This window comes from Halichoerus grypus, chromosome 2 (genome assembly GCF_964656455.1).
Source record: "Halichoerus grypus chromosome 2, mHalGry1.hap1.1, whole genome shotgun sequence".
NCBI classification, from domain to species: Eukaryota; Metazoa; Chordata; class Mammalia; order Carnivora; family Phocidae; genus Halichoerus; species Halichoerus grypus.
Window position 1 is genome coordinate 51,571,525 of NC_135713.1, and position 25,310 is coordinate 51,596,834.

A 25,310-nucleotide genomic window follows, 5' to 3' on the forward strand; every position below is an offset into this window, starting at 1 on the left:
TTTTCTCCCTTCATTCAAATTGAAAATTCACCAAATCTGTTTCCCTACAGGATGTTACAGAGAAACAGCCATTCCTCCCCCACTGTCTGCCCCTCCTCCCGCTACAGTGTAACCATGATTTCTAAGACTGCATGATTTTAATAAGGATTCTTGGCAGATCTGATGAGACAAACCTTCTGTCATTGGTGATACAGTTTACTGGCTTGTTAAGGCATCTCTTGTCCGCATGAAAGTCAGTCCTTCCATGCTTGTGTGTGCAGTAAGGAGTTTAAAGGCGCTGGGAAGACACCACGCATGTGTTAATTCGTGCTGCAGCAGCGAGCATCTCTTCCACTTTGACCTCAGTTAATCTGCGTGATAGTTAATCGCACAGAGACTCTTTGATCTTTTTTAAATTTCTTTTAAACACACACACACACACACACACACACACACAACCCTATCCCAGCCTTCGCACGCTAAAAGGAAAAAAAAAAAAAAAAGAAATCAAAACAGAGCAAACAAATAAACAGACCTAAAATGATGGACCTGGGGGACTATGTGTGAGTGTGAGGGGCATGAGTATGTGTAGAGTGTGCGCGCATCTCTCTCCCTTATTTGTATCGGTGTGCGTCTCTCTCTGTACCCTCCCCCTGCCTCAAATACATTATTCCCCTAGACTTGGAAGCCGCTCCCAGAGCTGACGCTTTGATGGTATCTGCAAGCGTTTGTGCTGATCTTATTTCTGCCCCCTGAATATTAATTCCCAAAGCTGGTGGCAAAACAGTTCCCCAGTGACGGGACCTACTAGAGGCAGGTGGGGGGAGCCACCATCAGATCATAAGCATAATAATAATACAAAGGGGAGGGATTCTTCTGCAACCAAGAGACTAGAGGCAGAGGAGGAAAAGAAAAGCGATGAGTTCGACAAATATATGGAGCACAGGAAGCTCAGACTACTCGACTCCTGTATTTTCACAGAAAATGACGGTGTGGATTCTGCTGCTGCTATCGCTCTACCCTGGGTAAGATGTGTTGTTTTCAGCGTTGTTTTGTTCCAGAGGGGTGGGGGAGGGGGTGGGGATGTGGAACTAGGGAGACCACCCAGATTTTAAACACTGTTCTAGGATATGGGGTTATAATTTAGGGAAATGTGAAAATATAGGGTAGAAAATAGAGGGATGAAAGAGGAAGGTCACTTTCGTTTATTTATTAATTTATTGGATTTTATTTGTTTTGTTTTAGAGTAGAAAAGCTAACGTCATAAAGACTTTGTGTTTGGGGAGTAGCATTTTGATAATACTGCAATCTGATGTCGAGGTGGGCTGTGCTGATACAAGCCGGCATTTGAGGCCATGTTGGAGGCGTTTTGGGTGGGGGTCTGGAGGAGATAACTGCAAATGGGATCCTGGAGAACACCCAGGAGATGTGTGTGTGTGTGTATGGGGATGGAGGGGTTCTGTTCCTGTACACCAAAGTATTGCTTGCTCCTGCACCTGGGCATTCTTAAAATCAGTCAGCCAGATTTTCTATTCAGCCCCATTGACCTGGCAGCAGATTCCCTGCTGGGCAAACATGGTTCAGCACCAGGGACAGCAGTCCCAGTTAGGGCCAAAAGGAAAGAGGTTTATCTAACCCCATAGGGAAATCTAATTCTATACAGGACATCCCTATAGTACAGACAGAAGGCCAAAGGAGCCAAGGAGCACTAATGACCTCTGGGAGCCCTGTTCTGATTTCCCTACCCCCTCCTTGAAGATGGGAGGGGGCATGGGGTGGAGAATGTAGTTGATGAAAGCATAGAGGATACATGACTAGAAAAGACTTGGTCTTGCTGCAGTGTTGAAAAAAATAAGCTGAACCAGGTGAATGTTAAGCCAAAATTGTCAAGTTATACATTGATGCCTTAAAGCCTTGCTGCACTATATGGAAAAGATGGGAAGGGGGGAGATGAATTCCCCAAAACCCTGAGCCAGTGTGTGCTCTGAAGTGTTTTGCTCCTAAATTTTCTTGAACTTCATTGCACCAAAAGTATCAGTGAATATTCCTCCACCTATAGGTCATTATTTATCTACACACCCAAACAGCCCCTGGCACCACACATATTCATTCCCTCAGGATGTCCAGCCAGGACCAAAGGCAAGTTAGAGGTTCACTATTTACATTTCATGCTTTCTTCTATACTGTCATTTTAAAATAAACTCTATAAGAATTACTCTCATACCCCTTCCCCCCCCCAAAAAAAAAGAAGAGAAAAAACTAGCTATAGAAAAAAGCCATTGCCCTAAGGTTTTCATGGGAGTTGACATTCTTATGTAGTATTTGTAACAAAAGGAGATAAAAGGGATAGGGGTTAAACTATTATTAAAAAATTTCTAGTTAACTTCTCTGGTCTTCCATTCTCTAGGGTAGGTAATGGGAGATGCAGATTTCTGATTAAGAAGAGACCCAGGGAAAATAAGGTGTGAAAGCTTTTTTTTTTTTTTTTTGGGGGGGGTTTCTAAGCAGACAGGGTCTGCTTAATTATTTCAGCACTTTTCATACCTTTCTCCTTTACTTTAAAATAGAATGTGTTTTCATTAAGAGCATGAGATTAAATAGCTTTCTCAAAAGTGGAGACAGCCTTTTACTGGAAATGTTTCATGTGCATTACATTTGAGTGGAATCCTGGAAAAACATTTTTTCTATCTAAAATTTGCACATGTATTTTTCTGTTTAGTGTTATATGTAGCTCTTAATTTGTTTCAGAAGTTAGAGAGTTGATAGTTGCTTATGGATAGAAAATCATTCTCATATTCTTAGCATTTATGAAACCTGTGGATTGAAATTTAAACAAGACAGGGAAATAGGTCTTTCCTTCCTACTCATGTCTATCTTAGTAAACAGTTTTTTAACAAAATAGATGAATACATTATTATTATCTCCAATGGTCTTGTTTTAATGAAAACATGTAATTTTATTATTATTCATAATGGTATGTTTAAGATGTCTTTTTATTGCCACAGCTCTGACTTTTCCAATATTATGTAAAAAGTAAAACTTAGTGATACATTTTAATTTTTAATTCTTTGCATACTAGCCTAGATGAGCTTTGTAAATAGCCCTGAAAAAGGGAACTGTGTGTCATGTAAACTCTCCAATAGGATTTTCACATTTTCTCAGTAATGAGAGGGAATGGAGTCATTGCAGTTTAGTGCAGAGAATGTGATCAGAGTTTTAGTTTGCTGCAATCCCATAAAAAAAAAAAGCCATTTGAGTGGCTGAATAGGGCTGGATGGAAATAGAAGCTTTGATTTCTAAAGCTGGTTCTGAAGAAGGACAAAAATCATCCGGGAAAATGTGGGACCCTGGAAGCCAATTTAAAAGAGGCTTTTTGGGTAAATAGTGGCAGTACAAGCACTTAGAAAGTTGAAGGGGAATTAAAAAAACAAACATTTCATTGACTTTTTCATTTCCATAACTGCAAAGAATAAGTTTTTCTCCTTTATTAAATTGATTAAATTTATTATATTGTGTTTATACAAAAGTAAAACAAGGAAAGATATAAAGCATTGAGGTGAGGATGTTAATAGCTAATATCTCTTATGTGTGAAATATTAATTTCTGAACCTCAAAGTTATATAAACTGTCCTGTATCTTGTATATAGTGCTATCGAAAGAAACACCTAGAAAACTTGCTTAAATGGAGATTCCTGAACCATACACTGAAAGATTCTGAATCATTATGTCTGGGATGAAACTCAGGAATATTCATTTTCAACAAGTACCCTAGACCACACATTGAAGAAAAGTGGTATTTACTTTGCTGATTTCCAAAAGTTTATCACCGTATTTAATATTTACAAGTGCTTTGATTATTGCTACTTCACTATTCAACTGAGCATAATGAGTCAATTTCACATATAGAATTTTTTATTTGGAAGTCATTGGGCATATTATACAAACCACAAAGGATAAGGAATACCTATAAAGGATTTTAATAAATGCAACTCATGTGTGAGGAAACATGGGCTGAAAAATAAAATATGCATATATGTATGAATGTGTGTAATTATATTCACAAACTACATACATTCCATGTACAACTACTCATACATATAGGTTTTAAAACAAATTTCACAATCTATAAACTCTTTCAATGTAACTATTTTCCATCTCAGAGTAAAAATACACTAACAAGAAGAAATAGAGATACAACAAAAAAATTTTTAGAATAAATAGGAATTAAGTGTTAAAAGTAAATATATTTTGGGGTGCCTGGGTGGCTCAGATGGTTAAGCATCTGCCTTTGGCTCAGGTCATGATCCCAGGGTCCTGGGATGGAGCCCCAAGTCGGGCTCCTGGCTCAGCTGGGAGCCTGCTTCTTCTCCCTCTCCCTCTGCCACTCCTCCTCCTCGTGCTCTCTCTCTCTCTCTATCTCTGTGTCTCAATTGAATAATAATAAAAAAAAATCTTTAAAAAAAAAGTAAATATATTTTTCTATTGGAATAAAATAAGATTTTTATAACAAAGAATTTTTTTTTCAAGGAGAGTAGAGATGAATTTGATTAACTTTTTGATCCTCAATGTGACCCTTACTTTGAAGTGCTAGCAACTGAATTTTAAAAAAGAAAATTGAGTTAAAGATTCATAAATATTTTCTGTTCTTAGCTGTTGCCTGAACAGAAATGCTTCAGGAGACTTTTCTTGTGAGCTGCTAAAGTTTTGTGTTTTTTTTATCCCATAATCAATGTTTTCATAGTTTTTAACTTTAAGCAGGCTATGATCCTTCATGTAGAGGGGACATTGTGGTTCTTCCTTCTAACCCTGTTAGTTAACAATTATTCTCTACATACAACCTTAACTCTGTCCTATCTTTCCAAATGCTCCACTTGGTTTTATCTAGAAAAAAATAATTTCCTCAGCATACTTAATTGCTAAGTTGTTGATAGAACATTTCAAATAATCTACCCTGAGGCAAACATCTACCTGGGGGGAAAAAAAAGAAAAGAAATATTATCACCCAGTATTTCTCAGAATCCAGCTGCTCACCACTCCAGACAAAACATTTAGATTGTAGGCAGGAATTTAAGAATTGGCTTTTAATTTAAATAGTTACATCAATGTCTCTCTGATAGCTTAGACTTCATTTAGAATAATCTTCTCAAAATAATTGGATCACAGAATATTTAATGATCAAGGTCTCTGTTCTACACACTTGAAAATTTGCTTCCATGTCAATAATTTTTCAAATTGAAATTAAGACTAACTTTGAAAATTTTATCTTTGTTGTAAATATGGTAGTAGGGCTATGGCTTCTTGTCACTGTCACAATTTCCTAGCCATTCCAAGACAGAATTTTCACAGTTTAAATACAGGTAGGCTTTGCTGGAATGACATACATTGTGGTTGAAGGGGAACAGGTATATATTTTTGTCTCACTACATAGACTTTGGTTCTACAACTAAACTTGAGTTCATGGCAGGGTTTCAATTATTATAAAGGATCTTTGCTTAAAAAGCATTCTTGTTTTCCCCACTATTATGTTATTTGGTATTCATATGGTTTTCCTTATTAATGGGTGGAGAGTATAATATCAGTGCTAGTTATTTAGTGTTTACATGGCACTTTATCTATAGAGTTATACAATGATTTTTATAATGATACAGAATTATTACCATATTTTGCACTCTTATCATAATACTATAGGGATTAATATGATTGGGAGTTAAATTTTATTTTTACTCTAAGCCACTAATGTGTAACTTAAAGAAGGCTTTTTATTTTCTTTTAAAGGATATTTATTCTCTAGAATATGGGAGAAATGAATAGCAAATAACCCTCCCAGTAAAGTCAACTGGAGAGGGCTTTTATATCTCAAAACAATCCAAGTATTTTCTTACCTTTGGAAAGAAGAGGGCTGGTTATACTTGTGTAGTTTGGATTATTGCCCTAGGAATATGACTAGGGGAGTTTTAATCCTGCTTTACAACTAATATTCAAGAAGACTTGAACTAGTGCCTTAATTTCTCCATATTTCATTTCCTACAGCTATTATACTATCTTCCTTATCAAACTCAGGAGACTAAACAGAGAATAAGAATGTGCATGCAAATATTCTCAGAAGAAAATGAAGCCCCAATTTCTAGTTGTAACTTCATATTCCTTTAAAATTAAAGCTTATGCACTTTAATATTATCGCATGCCAAAGTTAATCAAGCAGTTGCTTGTATGATTGAGGTGATTAAAATGTCAACTGTAAATATTTACATATTGCAGATCGCAGTGCCTGGGTGGCTCAGTCAGTTAAGCCTCAGACTCTCGATTTCGTCTCAGGTCATTATTTCAGGATCGTGAGATCGAGCTCCAGTTTGGGCACGCTCAGTGCAGAGTCTGCCTGTCCATTTCCTCCTCCTCTGTGCCACACCTCTCCACTCCCACCCCCCAGCACTTGTGTGTGTGTGTGTGTGTGTGTGTGTGTGTGTGTGCACATGCGCCCGCGTGCGTGCGCGCTCAGTCTCTCTCTAAAATAAATAAATGAAATCTTTAAAAAAAATACATATTGAAGTTACTTTACATCTTTCATTTTTTCTAAGGATTTTTGTAGAGCTTTAATTTCATGTCTTCTATTAGATGATACTTAAAATCTGCCTGTATTTCCCAATAACGGATTTATTGAGCATGCTGCACTTAGGTCGATATAGTCTAAAAATTATATTTCTCTTCAAATCTTATCTGTTGAATCTCTTTTCCCCATACCTGGACAATATCTAAGGTAAATCCCATAAATTTTCTATTCATTTCAAAGTTTAGAATAATCTCATTTTTAGGTATTAAATTCTCATCTAAATTCATCTTTCAATCTCCCATTGAGTTTTGTTTTTTTCTTCTATTCTCTTATCAGGCTTAACCTAAGATTTCTTTAGTCTGACACTACTTCTTCACTTTTTTGTTAGGCCTTTCCTTCTCTCTTAGTATGTTGCTCTTGACTTTTGTGAGATTGGAGTGGAGGGAAAGAAGATAATTAAAGGAGCAGAAAGATCTTAAATTGTGTTATCTGGGTGACAGATACCTAGATGCTGAGTTATTCTTTCATGGGGGTGTTGGATGGGTTCCATGAAGATAACCCTCTTTCTCCTTTCCACTTTTGGGTACCTCCAGCATTGCACTATTCCCTGACATGAGTTATGCTATATGATGGCTGATGTCAGATGACACCCCTTCAGCTCCACTCCAAAATACATTCACCCCGATTCTCTGCTAGCATTACCTCACCAAATAGACAGTTTTTAAAAGATGTTTCCAACATGACTATTTTTTGACATCCATTTAGCTTGGGAGAGGGAGGGAAGGAAGGAAAGAAGAATGAATGGACTGAGGGATGGACTTAGCAAAACTGCCTGTCAGATTCTGGAAGTGAAGGTCTTTCTCACTCAGATTCACTATTCGGGTTATTCAAACCAGCCTATTACCTTTAGACTTTTTCAGGAAAGAATCAGGCTACAGTAGTCATTTGGACTGCTCAGATTATAGAGAATACAGGGCATATTTACCTAAGAGTTCTCTATCCACTTTGTGTTCATAGAGCACTAACAAGCAGGTATGCAAGTTTTCTATTTGGGGTAAAGATAGCATTTGCCTTTGTTAGTTTTCCATCACAGTAGACATCTATGAGTGGATTTCTTGACTTCCTTTTTTAATTGCCTTGAGCTAGAGGTGGTGCAAATATCTCCGTGGGAGGAGGGAATATGAAATTGCACAGCTCTTTCTACTCATAGGCCAATAAACTTCTTATACAAGAATGCCTCTCTCATTGAATCCTTAAACTTCTATTATGTGGCTACAAGTTGGGTGAAGGAAAAGGAACCCATGACTGGTTTTTAGCCTTCTCTAGAAAGTTCTGCCTCTTTTTGGCAGCCTTCCACATTCGTACTAAATGAGAGTCTAACACTCCTTACTTATATTTTCCCTGTTCTGAGACATTGGTTTTGATAACAACAGGGAAAGTATATTTAATATTCTGTTCCCTATGCATTGTATTTCTCCCAGATATCCATTGGCTAATTCACCTACTCAAATATTACCTTCCCAATTATACTGATCATTCAGTGTAATATTGCAAACAACATTCAGCCTTCTACTCACAATTCCACTTATTCTCATCTATGTTTTATGCTTCCTTATACCTTGAGCCTTCAGTAATTAAGTAGATAATTTTATACTATGTTGCTTACTGGTTTATTATTTTTACTTTTTATTTTCTGTTACCCTCAGTAGAAGCCAGGATTGATGAAAGCAAAGACACTGTTTTGTCTACTTATATAACCCAGGCTTTTAGAGAAGTGCTTTGCTTCTAAAAATGCTTAATAATTATTTTTTAATTAAATAATGAAAATTGCATTTTATTTTCCCTGTAATTTGTCTTATTTTAAAAAAGGAAGAAAGACGGGCGCCTGGGTGGCTCAGCATCTGCCTTCGGCTCAGGTCATGATCCCAGGGTCCTGGGATCGAGCCCCGCATCGGGCTCCCTGCTCAGCGGGAAGCCTGCTTCTCCCTCTCCCTCTCCCCCTGCTTGTGTTCCCTCTCTCTCTCCTGCTGTGTCTCTCTCTGTGAAATAAATAAATAAAATCTTAAAAAAAAAAAAAAAAAGAAAGAAAACCCTTTTTATCTTCCCAACAGTATCTCACTCTAAGTTCGGTATATAGAGCTGCTAACAAAAACAAAAAAGCAAACAGGTCCTAAAGTACAGTGTGGTCCTTAAAGAGTATGAGCTGTGGAGCCACACTTGACCAGAATTTAAATTTCTATCCCTACCATTACTTGCTGGCCCTCAGTTACTTTCATAGAGCCTTAGTCTCTTCATATAAAGACAAGGAAGATAATAATTCTTCGTAAGTTTGAGTAGTAATTGATATGATACATGGTAAGGGCTCGACACATGGTAATCATCCCTTATATGTTGTCATTGTTTTTGTTACTACTACAGGGTCATTATTTCCTGGGGATATTCCTAGGAGCAGAAGTATCTTCTCCACCTCTGTTAAATCGAAATTTTGGGAGAGTGCAGGAGAGGGTTTCTTAATAAGAATTCTCTAATTCTTCAGTCCCCTACCTTAAGTTGTGTAAGATAAGAAAATAGGGGAAAGGTCCCTAAGTTTGTAGAATGCCTATACCAGTCATTCATTTTAGATCATTTTTGTAAACTTAATATTTCTAACATATGTAGATTAGATCCCAGTATAATAAGAAAATAAATGCTGACACATGGAACTTCTTGAAGAAGTTTCTCTAATGATATGCAAATAAGGATCTTTTTCCAGAGATAGTGTGAAACCACTGTCTTTGAGTTTCTGAGCAAAATTACTCAACCTATTATTCAGAGCAAACCCATGTTGTTACTCTTGATGGCAACATCTATATTAGATTTGAAATGGAAGCAATGGGTCGAATCTGGAGAGTAATGAGGAAGGAGACAATCCAAGCTGATATTTGCTATTCAGGGTCATGACTAACTTCATTTTTCTTTGTGCCTAATAGGTCTGATCATAAAATTAAACTCAACATCATCTGTCACCTAGGTTACTAAATCAGTCACCTAAAGTACTTTCTGATGCCAGTTTTGCTGTCTTATTAATTTACTACACAGCAGAGAGCTATTTCTCCTATTAAATATTTTCTTAATTATATAACTGAGATGTAATAAACTGTTCAGAATTTAGGTGTACAGTTAGATGAAATTTTTTCAAATGTATGCAGTAGTATAATCACCGCTCCTATATACATATGCATACACACACACACACACACACACACACACACGTTTTCAATATATATTAGTTCAGTCACATCTGCAGGTTTTCTTATGTTCCTTTTCAATTAACTACCTCTCTACTCTCCCTTTCCTCCCTTCTCCTGATAGTCTCGCTTGTGATTTTTCTCACAACAGATTATTTTTTTTTCTATTCTAGAACTTTATATTGATGAAACCAACAGTTTGTGTCTAGTTTCTTTTGCTAAACATAATGTTTTTGACACATAATAATGTTGCATATATCATGAGTTCCTTTTTATTTTTAGGAATCCCATGGTATGAATTATAACATGTTTACCCATTCTCCTCTTGATGTATACAATTTGAGGCAGTTTGGACAAAGCTGGCATGAACATTACTGTACAAGTGTTCCATTGGACCTTTTCTCATTTTTCTTGGTGGAATTACTGGGACATAGAATTTATTTTTATATTATAAGCAATTATCAGAACAGTTTTCTAATGTGTGACAGTTCAAGTTGCTGCACATCCTTACAACTTAAGGTATTATCTGCCTTTGCATTAGTTATCTATTTTTATATAAGCAGTTATCCAAAACATTAAAAAATAACAACCCCCCCCAAAACCAACCCTCCCCAAAGGCAAGCCATGTCTTACCTCAAGGCTCCTGAGAATCAGGAATCCAGAAGTGACTTAGCGGGATGATTTTGGTTTAGGACCTCTCGTGAGGTTGTAATCAATTTGTTGAACAGGGTTCCAGTTCTCTGAAGGTGCTAGATAAGCCATTCTCAAGCTCACTACTATATTGGCAGGACTTTCCACTTCCTTCACTGGTGGTGTCTCCATGGTGTTGGAGAGGTGGAGTGAAAAGAAAGAGATCTAAAGAGAGGGAGAGAGAGAGAGAGCATTCAAGATAGAAGCCACAGACTTTTGTAATAAAATCTTATAATTATGTACCATCACTAATGCCATGTGGCATTAGTAACAAGGAACAATCCTGATACATAGTGGGAAAGGTATATGTGAATGTGTGAGTACCAGAAAGATAGGATCACTGGGGACACTGCAGAGACAGGTAACTAAAGTCTTTTGGATTTAAACCATTACAGTGGGAGTAAAATTGTACCTATTCAGGTTTTTTGGTGTTTTTGTTTGGTTGGTTTTTTCTGAGAGAGAGAGAGAGAGAGAGAGAGAGTGCTCTTGCATGCAAACAGGTTGTGGGGGGGGGCAGAGTGAGAGGGAGAGAGAATCTTAAGCAGCCTCCATGTCTAGCACATAGCCAATGTGGGGCTCAATCTCACAACCCTGAGATCATGACCTGAGCTGAAATCAAGAGTGGGACATTTAACCAACTGAACCACCCAGGTGGCCCTTAGGTTTTTTGTTTTGATTGATTTTATTATTGATTTGTAGAAGTACTTTATGATTTTATATAAAAACCCTTTGTCAGATGTAGAAAAATTTTTTTCCTGTCTTTGGGTTTATTATTTACTATTTTTTTAAAGATTTATTTATTTACTTGGGGGGGAGGGGCAGAAGGAGAGGGGAGGGAGAGAATCTCAAGCAGACTCCCCACTGAGCACAGAGCCTGACATGGGGCTCGAGATCATGACCTGAGCTGAAATCAAGAGTCAGACACTCAACTGACTGAGCCACCCAGGTACACTTACTATTTACTAATTTATTTAGGTGAGCAAAATGTTTAATTTTAAAGTACAATTTGTCATTGTTTCCATTATGGGTAGTGTTTTTTCTGTCCTACGATATTTGCCTCCTCCAAATTTGCAAAAATATTTTCATATTTTATCTAGAGACTTTATATTTACAGTTTTCTCTTTTAGCTCTAATATCCTTCTCAATGTTTTATTATTTTCATTTAATATGTTAGAGAATGAGATTTATTACCCCCTACATTTATCCAATTGCTTCAGCCCCATTTTTTGAGGAGATTTTTCTTTTATTATTGATATTCCTTTGAACTTTGTCAAAATGTTAGTAACATATATGTCTAGGTCTATTTCTGAAATCTATATTCCATTCCATTGATCTACTAGATTATTTGTATGTCAGTACTATGTGACTTTGATCATTGTAGCCTTATAGTAAATCTTGAAACCAGGCAATGAATATGAAACACAACCTAGGTGTTCTTCTTTTGTAGGACCTGATTTGTCTATTTTGCATCTTTTAATATCCTTACATATTTTTAGTAAATTTGTCAACTTCTACAAAAACAAGCAAAACAAAAATGTCCTGCTGTGTCTCTATTGAAATGGTATTGAACATATAGATCAAATTAGAAATTATTGACATTTTGACAATGTTAAGTCTTCCAATCCATGGACATGGTTTATCTTTCCATATGTTTAGCTTGTCTTAAATTTTTCTCACTATTTTATTGTCCTATTTCAGTGTAGGCACTTTGTACATGTTTCTTAAGTTTATTAAGTATTTTGTGTCTTATTTCAAATTATATACTTTTAAATTGTTTACCAAATGTTTATTACTATTATATAGAAAAGCAATTTATTTTGTATATTGATTTTATATCCTGTGGTATTTGTTCTAGAACTTATCCTGGTAATTCTAATAGATCCCTTATGATTTTTTATAATACAATAGTGTTATCTGCAAATAAATGTAGTTTTACTTAAGAATGACTTCTTACAATACAAATACGGTTGTTTTATTGCCATATTAAATATTTGCAATAACTCACCTTCTACCATAAAATCCAATTCTCTTAACTAGACTTGTAGATAATATACCATATATTTGTTATGCAAAATGGAGACATTTTTATAGTGAAAGAGGGCATAATTATTAATAATTGTGTCAGGATCACAGGTGCCAATTGGAACTTTCCCAGGCAAACTGGGCATTTGATTACCCAATATGGTCCTTCATGATCTGATCCCTGACAACCTCTCCAGTGTTAGCTCCTGATCCTTCATTGGACCCAACTTAACTGTCACACTGTATTTTATTAGATTCCTTCAAATGCTGGTTTCATTTTCCTACCTCCTTTAGAGGTACTACTTTCAGAGCTTCTTACCTCTCTTCCATTTTCTTTTGAAAATTTTCAAATTCTTTTGAAATTCTTTAATACAGAATTTTCATCAGAGAGATGTTTTAGGATCGAGAGATATTTTTATTATAAATCTTTTCTATTTCATGACTAAAAAGCATAGTGAATGGTATTTAAGCTAATTATTATATTTGAAAGCATAAAAAAATATTCAGTAATAAAACCCTACTGAAAGGGAAAAATAAAACAACTTCCCAGTCACACCACGTCACCTCACCAAAATCTTTTATATAATAAAATAAACAACAAATAAATTCAACTCAGTGCCACAAAACCAGAGCTATGTTGGCATCAAATACTCCTTGAAACATGTGATTTTTCAAGTACCCTTGTGGTCAACAGGCCATTAGCAGTGTTTCCAAGGTCCATAATGGGAGCTCCTTTTTGTAGATCTGCTACCATTTCCATATGCAGCTCAATTTCTCTGATGAATGAGTATATCAAAGTGAACTTTTTAGTGAATCACATAAGGAGGGAGAGATTTTCTCATTAATCTTATTCTCTTGGACTTCAGACTCCATGTAATCTCCTAAGCAGATGCTTAGTAAATGTTTAAGTATCAGTGAAGTTTATCAGAAAAATGCACATAAAGCAGAAGTTTGGACATAGTGGTTACATACTCTGATTTAGGTGATCTGAATAGTGCCCTTCTTAATTCTTATTTATTTTGGGAATCATGTTTTGTTTAGTTCCTAGCCACTCTGTTCCTGGCACTATGCTGGATGCTGTAAAGCATTGGATGAGGCAAACCTAGTCGTTGCTCTTGTGGAAGTATTTTCTAGAATAAAGATGTGCTTTTAAAAGCAAAACACTATACTATGTTATATATTATAATCATATTTTTATAAATTTACTTATAGACAGTGTTCTATTTTTTATTGATTTGTTTCACTTATTGCCTCTGATTTAAGGAAATTGTGTAACCAGATATACATTTCACAATCAATCGTTTTTTAAACTCATAGATCCATGTGATTCTGTCCATTTTCTCCTTAAAATAGGCTAACGTGGGATGTCATTCAACTCTTGTTGAGCTTTAAAGTGCTATGTTAAATGTGGAATGAAAATAAATGCAAAGTGGACAAACTTCTTCCTCCTTGTCTCCTGCCTTCCTGCCATAATTAAATATTTGTTGCATTCCTAACACTTGTTTGGCACTGTGGGGGTTGGAGATAAAACAGTGAGAAAAACTTCTATCTTCTTAATCCTCTTAGAGCTTGCAGTCTAGGGACAAACAGTAAACAAACTTCAAATAGAGGTAAAAGTTGAAGAAATAATTAAAAGTGTTGTGTGATGGAGAGAAGAAAAGAGTTACTTTAGGTAGAATGGTCAGGAGAGGCCTTTCTGACTAATGGGTAAGAAGTTGAGGTTATATGAATATTAAAAAAATTCAGCCATGAAAATATTCAAGGGAAGGCTTTTCTCATCATAGGTAACAGCAGGTGCAACGGCCCTGAATGGAGAAAGATCTTGGTGTGATTTAGGAACTAAAAAAAGGCCCAGATGGTTGGGCAGTGTCCAAGGATCAAAAGTCAGGATATAGGGTTTGGGAGGCAGAAAGCTGCTTCCTGTTACATGGCCTTGCAGCCTTAGTGAAGAATTTGAATTGTATTCCAGATACGGGGTTTGTATCAGGAGAAATGCCTCATATAATATCAATTTTTTCTTAAGACATGTGCCTCTATGATTTGGGGAATGGTGAGGGTTACAATTTACCTGCCAATTCTCAATTGCTTACAATTAACTAAATTTTTTACTTTAAGCTTCCTTAGAGTTATACATAGTATTGTTCTACATTTTGCTATAAAATCTTAGTGGGATCAAGAATCATTCTATTATTTCAGTTATTTGAAGCGTAGTAATTATTTTATGGCATTGTTATGAAATTATTGCATTATATTCAACTAATGTGTTTAAACAGATATGTTTTTATAAAGATAAGTACTTTGTATCTAAGAAATGGCAAAGATAGTCTCTTACTTACAAATTAATATGATTTAGGAGCAGTTATTTGGATGACTGAGTTTTAGATTTTAAGGGATTCTCAGAGAACATTAACAAAAGTATACTTTATTTCCTATCCATAAAATATGTTGTTGAACTTAATCTGTGAACAACAAAGCCATGAAAGGTAATATTCCATCTAAAAGGCTGAAAGAGATCCAGACATCTATGTAGCAATTTAAAAGGAAACCACAATACCATTTCAGTAATAAAATTCCTTTCTCCCCAGGAGAGTTTTTATTTATTTATTTATTTATTTATTTATTTATTTATTTATTTATATTTATTTTTTTAAAGATTTTATTCATTTGACAGAGCATGAGCACATAAGCAGTGGAAGGGCCAGAGGGAGAGGGTGAAGTAGACTCTCTGTCCAGTAGGGAGCTCGATGCAGGGCTTGATCCCAGGACCACGAGATCATGACCTGAGCCAAAGTCAGATGCTCAACAACTGAGCCACCCAGGCGCACCCCCCCACCAGGAGATTTTTAAATGTTTGGGCTCAATTACCTCATACTTTAGTATCAGGAAATTTCACAAAAATCTTATATCAAAGAATATTTTCAAAAGTTCAAGTGATTTAAGTTTACAGCATAATAGCTTTTTGTTTTATTTTAAACGTAGAATAAAATTGACATTTATTGGTGGGCAGTTGTATGAATTTTAACACACATAAATTCTTGTAATTCAGTATCCCTTTTTTTTTTTTAAAGATTTTATTTATTTATTTGACAGAGAGAGATACAGCGAGAGAGGGAACACAAGCAGGGGGAGTGGGAGAGGGAGAAGCAGGCCTCCCGCTGAGCAGGGAGCCTGATGTGGGGCTCGATCCCAGGACCCTGGGATCATGACCTGAGCTGAAGGCAGACGCTTAATGACTGAGTGACCAGGCGCCCCGGATTTCAGTATCCCTAATCAGGATACTGAACTGTTCTATCATACCTCACCCCCACCCCCAAAAACTCCCTCCTGGCACCCCTTTGTAGTCACACCTTTCCCCCTCCCTTAACTTCTGGCAACAACTGGTCTGTTATCATCAGTGTAGTTTTTTTCTTTTCAAGAATATTTAAGTAGAATTGTCTAGTTCATTCAGTATAGTGCCTTTGAGATTCATCCAAGTTATTGAGATGTCAGTAAGCACAGAAAAAGAGGTTCAATGTTATTAGCCCTAAATGTAAATGTACATTATGATACCAGTATACATTTATCAGAATGGGTAAAATAAAAAATACTGGCAAGATTAAGTGTTGGTAAGGATGTGGAGCAACTGGAACTCTCCATTGCTAGTAGGAATAAAAATAGGGAAAAACTTGGCAATTCTGTATAAAGTTAAACATATTCCTGCATACATACTACTTAGTAATCTCCTATTTGCATCAGAGAATTAAATATCTTCTGGAATAATAACTTTTAAAGATTTTATTTATTTATTTGACAGGGAGAGAGAGACAGTGAGAGGGAACACAAGCAGGGGGAGTGGGAGAGGGAGAAGCAGGCCTCCCGCTGAGCAGGGAGCCCGATGTAGGACTCAATCCCAGGACCCTGGGATCATGACCTGAGCCGAAGGCAGACGCTTAGCAACTGAGTCACCCAGGCGCCCCTGGAATAATAACTTTTAAAAACTGATTATCTAGATTTTTTTTTTTTTCTTTCTGGAATGCTTACACAAAATGACCATATTAAGTTTTTCCAGACAAATGGAAGTTTCTTTTATTTTGACTGAGGTTGTACTCTTGATTGAATTAGTCAGGACCTTTTCATTGGTAGTGATATCATTGAAATGGTAATCAGTAATGTGATCTGTTTTGACACCAGTGGTAATTAGGTACCTGAGGATACTGGAAAGGATGGAAAGAAAACCGATAGGGAACTTGTAGGAAGAAACATGGATTCTGTGGAGCCTCTTTTTGCGATTTGTGCATTAGATTTGCAGTCTCTTGAAAAAAGTAATAATACATTACCTAGAAAAGGCAGTAAAGGACCTTGTTATTCCATTAAGGCACTCTCTACATGGTATGAATTCCTTCTCATTTAAAGCTTTTAAACTTATTGCATTGTACAGGATCTATGTTTGTAAATATATAAATGATACATACTAGCCTTTTTCTATTAAAACTTTTAATTTGCCTATGAACCAGCATGATGATTTAAAATGCACTTAAACTGGGGTGAAGTTAGGGTGATTTCAAAGTCCATTGGGACTTTTTTTAAGATTTTATTTATTTGACAGAGAGAGTGCATACAAGCAGGAGGAGTGACAGGCAGAGAGAGAGGGAGAAGCAAGCTCCCTTCAGAGCAAGGAGCCAGATGTGGAGCTGGATCCCAGGACTCTGGGATCATGACCTGAGCTGAAGGCAGATGCTTAACTGACTGAGCGCCCCAGGAGCACCCCCTTTTTTTTTTAACATTCTTCCAGGATTCTAAGCACAAAAATAATTTTGGACTCTCTAAAATACATCCATAGAGTACTTATTCATGCTCATTTTCAATACAGAATTTTTTTTTGTTAACACTACCATATTTTCGTAAACAAAACGTACTGAGGATCGTGTTTAGTTTATAGAAGATGCCTTTGAATAAAAACGAATAAACACAAATTTCTGTGATTTGAAGTATTTATAATTCCTAGTTATATAAATTTATATTATATTGAGATAAAAATGGACTATTCATATAACAGGGGTAGGGACTGAGGAGGAAGAAAGCTGAAAGATGAGATAAGACTTTATTAACTTTTTAAAGTGATTAATAAAACCCTGATTTTGAGAACATGTTTTAGGCAGGAAGAGCCAAATAATGAAAATGTTAAGAGTAGTCTAGTAGTAGACATGACCACAGAGACAGATTTGAAATTTGTGTTGACTTGAACTTAAAGACTATGGTGCAATTTTAGAAAATATAGAAGAGGAAAAAAATTTCCTAGAATCATGGTCATGTGGGTAAAATTCCACATAGAAGTGAAAATTCAGCCACCTGAATAAATTAGCTCTATGTTTCCAAACATTTGAATATAAAGACAAAATTGAAATATTTCATTTTCTGCTCTCAAAGAACAGACTCCAATGAATTTTTAATATATTTTGAATATATTTGAATAAACATCTGAATATACACAGATATTCCATGCAATAGGATCAGCCTTCACTTTTGTACACTGCTTTTCACTGACCCTTAAACTATCCTAAACCTGGGACAGTTTAACCTTTGGGAGAAAGTACACAAAGTTTCTCTTTTTTTTTTCAAGATTTTTTTTTTATTTATGTATTTGACAGAGAGAGATAGAGAGGGAACACAAGCAGGGGGAGTGGGAGAGGGAGAAGCAGGCTCCCCGCTGAGCAGGGAGCCCAATGCGGGGCTCAATCCCAGGACCCCGGGATCATGACCTGAGCCGAAGGCAGATGCTTAACGACTGAGCCACCCAGGCGCCCCCACAAAGTTTCTCTTATTCACATGTGTGGCCTCCTTGCAAATATGAGAACAATTTTGCATGTTTATGTGTGTGACCTTTTATTTTGCTAGAAGAGGGATCAAAAGTTGGGTCAGTTCTTCAAAATGTTTTATGTTCTAGAGAAAGCTATCCTTCTTACTACAGAAATTGAGATTTCATAATAAATGCAGAGGCACATTTATAGAAATAATCTTAACATCAAGTTGGAGGTGCTGCAGACAGAGATTAGTCATGGTCTACCACGTGACAATGTTTTTATTATTGTCTTGCATTGTTAGTTCAGTGTTTCTTGCTTCTAGCTGTTTAGGTGTTTGTTTCCTCAAATAGATGAAAGGTGTTTTGATATCAGCATTGAACTTCCTACTTCTTTCCATCTACAACTGCGCTTTGCACAAAAGAATCTCAAATAATTAACTGAAGGACCAAGAAATATAAAGCTATAAGGCATTGTTTCCCAAATCTGGCCACCTTCATGGTTTTTGCCACATCTAAGTGACACCTGATCATTTATTTACTTAATATTTTTCATAAAACCAGTATCTTTTTATTTTTTATTTTTTTTTAAAGATTTTATTTATTTATTTGAGAGAGAGAGAATGAGAGAGAGAGCACATGAGAGGGGGGAGGGCCAGAGGGAGGAGCAGACTCCCTGCAGAGCAGGGAGCCCGATGCGGGACTCGATCCCGGGACTCCAGGATCATGACCTGAGCCGAAGGCAGTTGCTTAACCAACTGAGCCACCCAGGCGCCCATAAAACCAGTATCTTTTTAAAGTAATTGTTTTATTTAATACATTTAATAATAAAAGTAATAAAATCTGGAAAATCAGTTTTCATAATACAAGCCACCTGCAAAGTAAATACAATGAAACCAGTGCAATGTTATCACATCTTAATTATATATCATTTTCTACTGGAAGTGCTGAGCTTGATGTTCTCCTTAGAAAGTAGATTAGCAAGTTGGAGAATGTGGTTAAAGAGAAATTATAAATAAACTGAGACACTGTCCTTAGTATAATTGAGTGTATTGAAAGAAAATTAAAACAGGAAAAATTTTCAAATTATGTGCTTCAATGTCTAAATGCTATTCCTATGTGACACTTAAATCTGTCTTGGTTACCAGGGACAGGTGTCCTAAGTTCCGGGAACCACTGATATGGGATAATTTTAATAGGACATAGATTTTGAGGATGATGCTATTTTGAACGTCCAGTGTACAATGAAACACTAGTAAGTGACATTTGACTTGGTTGAGAGTAATAACTAAAGTGGTACTTATTTTAGGAAAAAGCTCTATCACACTCTCTTGCACTAGCTCTTACTTCTGGCAGCACCTTAGAATTAGCTGAATACCAATGTCTTGGTCCTGTCCTAGATCAATTAATTGAGTGTCTTAAGAGGCAGGTCTTCAGCACTGGTATTTTTTTTAAAGCTCTCTAGGTAGTTATAACATGCAGTCAGGGTAAGAACGACTGGTCTATATAATGTATTGAACATTCAGTATATGCTGAACATTGTTTATTCCTAGTGAATGATAATCAAGTAGATAAAGGAAGAAATACAAATATTTCCTTCTGAGAATATTTCTTGACAGTAAATAAATTACAACCTTCTCTGACATTAGCTTGTAGTTTACATATTTCTGTGGTTAAAGTTAGTCTTGGATTTTCATAGTCAGAACATAGCAACTCAATGCAAACTCCATGTGTATTTCTAGAATGAGGGAGAGCAGCCCCCCAAATTGTATTGGCCTAGTCTATCACTGTGTTATTGCAGTCCAATAATAATACAAGTGCAGTGGCTAAGTTCTGCTACGTCATAGAAAAAAAATTGTTGCTTGAGACCAACATAGTTATAGCCCCACTTCCTTTTAAAAATTCCACATCAGTATATAGTGTGCAAGATGAGTTGTCTCAGTTTCCCAAGATCATTCAGGTTTTGAAGCCAAAGCCTCTACTCTGTGGCAAAATGTACACAAACAAGAAACCGAGTATTATTTTTATCACTTATTAAAAAATCACATAAAAGTACCTTATATATAAAGGGATAGATTAGGAATTTGTCAGTTTAATAATCATTATTATCATTATAAATATCATTATTTATACCCTTGTATCTATTGACATTTGGATGTCAAGAATTCTTGTATCCATTGACATTTCTTACCACAATTTAGCATCAACACTTTTATTTCTATTCTATCAAACAGTTATAGACAGTTGGTTTCTGGGGCTAACCTTGGTTTTATTTTCTTTTTAACTCTCAAAAATATCTTCAGTGCATGTTACCTGAGTTTTTACACACAAGGAATTATAGCATTCAATGAAGAAGGTGATGGCAATCATGTGATGGCATTATGTAGGCCACTCATTTTAATATTAGCTGTAATTGTTACCTATGTACATTTTTCAAGAGAGTGAATCTACATTTCCATGTAGATTTTCACAAACATTAAATTTTTTAAAATAACCCATACCCTCATTGATTCATCCAGTATTTTGGAAAGTATTCATTGCGTGTCTTGTTACGTGCCAGGCACTTTGGCAAATTTTCAGAAAATGACACTGTTGGAGACAGAAACGTCTCTTGCTCTTAGGAACCTAATGTTCTACTTTTAACTCTCACACCTAAACCTCATTTTTTAAATGCTTTGTTGTTGTTGTGAAGTAAAATGTAGAAAAGTACGAAAGACCTAAATATGGTTCAATGAATCATCACAAAATCCATATAACCCCCAACCACAACTGGAAATAAAATACTGCTAGCACCCTAGTAAACATCCTCCCTTACTTCCTCATTTTCTTCTTTCTCTTACCCCAGAGAAATCATTGTCGTGACTTTCAGCTCTATAGTTGAATTTTGCCTTTTATTAAATTTTATATAAACAGAAACATAGCGTGTGTGTATATGTGTGTGTGTGTGTATGTGTGGCATCTTTTGCTCAATTTTTTTTTTGATTCATGTTGCTGAATTTAGCAATAGTTCACCAACTTGTATTGTTGTATGATATTTTATTATGTGAATATACCATCTTTTATTAATCTATTGTACTACTGGATTATGTTCACATCTGTTTGGGTTATGTTTTGTTTTATGTTCATATCTATTAATAATGTAACTAAACATTCTTTTTTTTTTTTTTTAAAGATTTTATTTATTTATTTGAGAGAGAGAGAATGAGAGAGAGCACATGAGAGGGGGGAGGGTCAGAGGGAGAAGCAGACTCCCTGCCGAGCAGGGAGCCTGATGCGGGACTCGATCCAGGGACTCCAGGATCATGACCTGAGCCGAAGGCAGTCGCTTAACCAACTGAGCCACCCAGGCGCCCTGTAACTAAACATTCTTAATCAAGTCTTAGAGTAGACATGCACATGTGTTTCTTTTTGAAATAAATCTAGAGATGGACTTTTTGGGATATGAAATAGGGATTATCATTAGCAGATAATGCCAAAATGTTTTCCTTCCAGCAGTGAATGAGTCCTATTTGCTCCACATTCTCCCAATTTTATTTAAGAATGGTTAAAACAAACAACACAAGTATGGTGAGGTGGCTAACCAAGGGAAATGGACTTCAGGGATAATCCTAGACCTCACATTGATGGCTTTTTTCTGTGTACACCCCTTGACCCCAGCGAGAGTTGTGGTTGTCTTTTCCACATTTCCCCTCCTTGCTTTATTAATTACCCCAATTTTCATTGGGTGTATGTGAAATCCTCATGCCTTTTGTGAAGCTGTTTCCATCTTGGATACTAATAGGATAGATAATTAGACCAAAATAATCAACATAATCTCCTCTAGCAATAGATTTCAGTTTCATATGTATGAATTCATATATATTTGGCTAGCGATGCACAAATTTAGACTCTCTGGGGACTTTTCTTTGTGAAGGAACTTCTGGAAGAGTATATCTCTGTTTTCATAGATGTAAATAAGGAGGCATAGAGGTGTAAGGAGTTGTTAGCATCTCTTGACTGCATAGTCAGGCCATCTTTGGGTTGAAGCTGACACTGTGGAGGATAGATGGGTGAACTAGAAAGAATCTGAGTTTTCAAATACCATGGTTGTGAAGCTATCTCGAGCACTGTGAAGCTGATCCTACATTAGGCTTTATGACTATGTATGTCAGTGTCTACCAATTTGGTTTGAATGTTCTGATACTTGCAATGAAATTTATCTTAGGTCATAAAACCCCACAGACCGTTATTTGATACAGGTCACCGGTGATTGCTAATAAAATAAACAATTTGCATTTGCACATTGGATATATGTGTCTGATAATTGACTCAGTCAAACAAACGTACTTACCAATAGCTGTTAACCTAATATTAAAAAATTGAACTTGGTAAGAGCTAAGGAAGTCATTATAAGTAGGACAATTCACGATCAGAATTGATGCTTGGGGATTTATTTCCTTGCTGTACCGCTCCTCTTTTTGATAATTCACATTCATGTGTACACAGACAAGCAGAAGCACCTTTCCCAACAGGTTCTACATAGGTTCCTTACATGTCCTTACTGAGAGGTATAGAATCCCATAGGCCACGAAAGACCCTATGTGAAAGACTAATTGGTGCCCCAGTGTTCTTGTTCACAGAATATTGCAGTGTCCCTAGAGAGCTCCCAGTTTTCCTGGACAATACAGAGTGGAGCCCCCTCCTCCCATGATCAGATTATGAGTTCCCTGTGTCCTTTGAGACATATACTCACCTTTCATACCTGCTCTAACACTTTTTACCAAAATCTACTTTTTGCAGTGGCTGGAGGACATCCTTTAAAATGAACTGATTGATATGTATGCCTTGCCCTGTAGTGTACATTGCTCTCCAAGCCAAGAAAGAGTGTGAGACAGTTTATCACATGTGTGAAGTTAAATTGTGAGCTCTGCTTTTATTCCTCAGTATGGGGAGATCAAATTATTGGTATCTGTAACAGCAAGCTCACGAAATTTGAATGCTATTAACTTTGTGTGAGGGTGCCATACTTTTATTGAGCTCAGGCATAAACTAATTTATTGTCCTAAAGGAAAATGAGCTTGAGCAACCATTTATTTTGGATCTTATTTTTTTTATGAATGTACAGTAGCAGATTCTTTGGATCCAATTTTTCTTTTTCAAAGCCTTGCAGCATAATGGTTAAACATTTTGGTTTTGGCAAACTGAAGTGACTGTTGGTAAATATCATTGTTTTTCTTCATTGGCAAAATGGGGATAATTATAGGAATATCAGTGTTTTAAGGATTAAGTGGGAGAATGTATGTGAAGTCCTTAAAGTTATTCCTAGGACATAGTGAATATTGAAAAGTAGCTATCATTGGTATTATTATTTACCTTAGGAAAACTAGTTAGCAAGAACATTTATTCTTTCCACAAATCTTAATTAAACATGTACTCATGGAATTTGTAGTCTAGTAATGGAGACAGAATAAACAAATCAATACATAGACATTGTAACAAATGCTATGAAGGGACTGGCTAGAGCATATGAAGGGTGGGGTGGGTGACAAAGTTAGATAAAACAATAAGGGATGACCTCTATGTGAAGGTGATGTTTGTGTTGAAAAGTAAGAAGGAATAAGCCAAGCCAAATATTGGTTTGGGAGGTGAAGAGAAAAGATTGTAGGCAGGAAGGACAATACATGCAGTTAGACTGGAGTTTGGCCAAGTTTCAGGAACTTAACAAACTTCGGTAACATAATGAGGTAAGAAACAACACATTCTTCTCTCTGATGCTTTTGGAGTGTGAGGATTCTCACTGGATTCTATGGTCTGAAGAAAATGTGGGGTAGAAGGGTATCTCTGTGAAAACAGTAAAAAGAAGGAATAGAGATTAGGTTATATAAGCAGTGGAGATTCGCAGTAGAGGTAATATTAACAAAGCAGAAAATCCAATGCATAGGAATTTTTAATAGAAAAGATCCAAAAGGTTTCATTTTGCTGACCTATATATCTTGAGAGATTTATTTTGACATATAAAATACCCTGCATATAACTCATTGCACCTATAAAATAAAACTAAAACTTGTACCAACAAAATATTACTGAAACTATGAAAGAATGAAACACTAATTATTTAAAAATAGTTTAAACATAAAAATAAATGATTTTTTATTTTTTTATTCTACTTACCTATGTCAGAGAAAGAAAAAAAATATATATTCTGTCTTTATGATGCCAAATACCAATGCATTTTAAGATGCCTGAATGAAAAGACAAATGTTTTTATATCTCACCCAAATGTTTGCTGTTATATTACCCTGGGATGGTAAAGTGACTAGATTATTCCCCCCCCCCTCCGCCACAAAACTTAGATCTTTATTGAATTTGTGGGAATCTGAAATACATGGATTAAAATTTAAAATTCCATAAACTGCATGATTAATATTCAGTGTCAAACATACAAAATATGTACCAAAATTCAAGTATTTAGATTCTTCTATGTAATTTAGAACAACTTCTCACTGAGCATCTATCAAATATTTCTTTTGTTTTTCTAAGCCATTTTTTAAAATCAGCTTTTGTTTCTGATTATAAACATGAGCTTATTACATGTTTGTAATAATTCATAAATTCAAATCATGCATAAAACTGGAAATATGAAAATAAAAATCTAATTTACAACATGGAGACTCAGAAGATTTAAAGTGGGAACCTGGGAATATGTATTTTTAAAGATGCCCCCGCCCCCCCCCAAACACTCTGTGACTGAGGTTGTCAAATGTTAATATGCATATGAATCACTTGAAGATTTGTTAAAGATTTTGATTCAGGAGTCTCAGGAGGGGCCCAAGGTCCTGCTTTTCTAGCAATATCCTAGCAGTGCTCATGTTGCTGGTCCAAGGGTCCCAGGCAGATGGCTTTCTGTATCTCTTAAAAAGCTTTCAAAGATGAAAACTTTACAACCTTTTCTGGCACTGTTTTTGACAAATTTTCACTCAGACTATGAAAAAATGTTTTTCATTATGGTAAGCTAATTTAAGACTAATTTCAATTTTAGTTCTCTCTTTTTATAAGATTACTTTCTAAAACTAAAGGGCACAAGAAATAA

The 25,310-nt window shown here is 35.9% G+C and overlaps 1 protein-coding gene across 2 annotated transcripts in view; it reads left to right on the forward strand.

The window, feature by feature from the left end:
- Positions 1-448: 448 nt before the first annotated feature.
- Positions 449-25,310, forward strand: part of GABRG2 (gamma-aminobutyric acid type A receptor subunit gamma2) — a 102,681-nt gene continuing 77,819 nt past the window's right edge. Inside the window, exon 1 of one of the 2 annotated variants that reach the window (XM_036081036.2) lies at positions 449-1,004. In XM_036081036.2, the coding sequence (XP_035936929.1) occupies positions 898-1,004 (107 nt within the window). In that variant the 5' untranslated portion in view covers positions 449-897. The remainder of the gene's footprint in view (positions 1,005-25,310) is intronic. The other variant, XM_036081035.2, reaches the window with a different exon arrangement.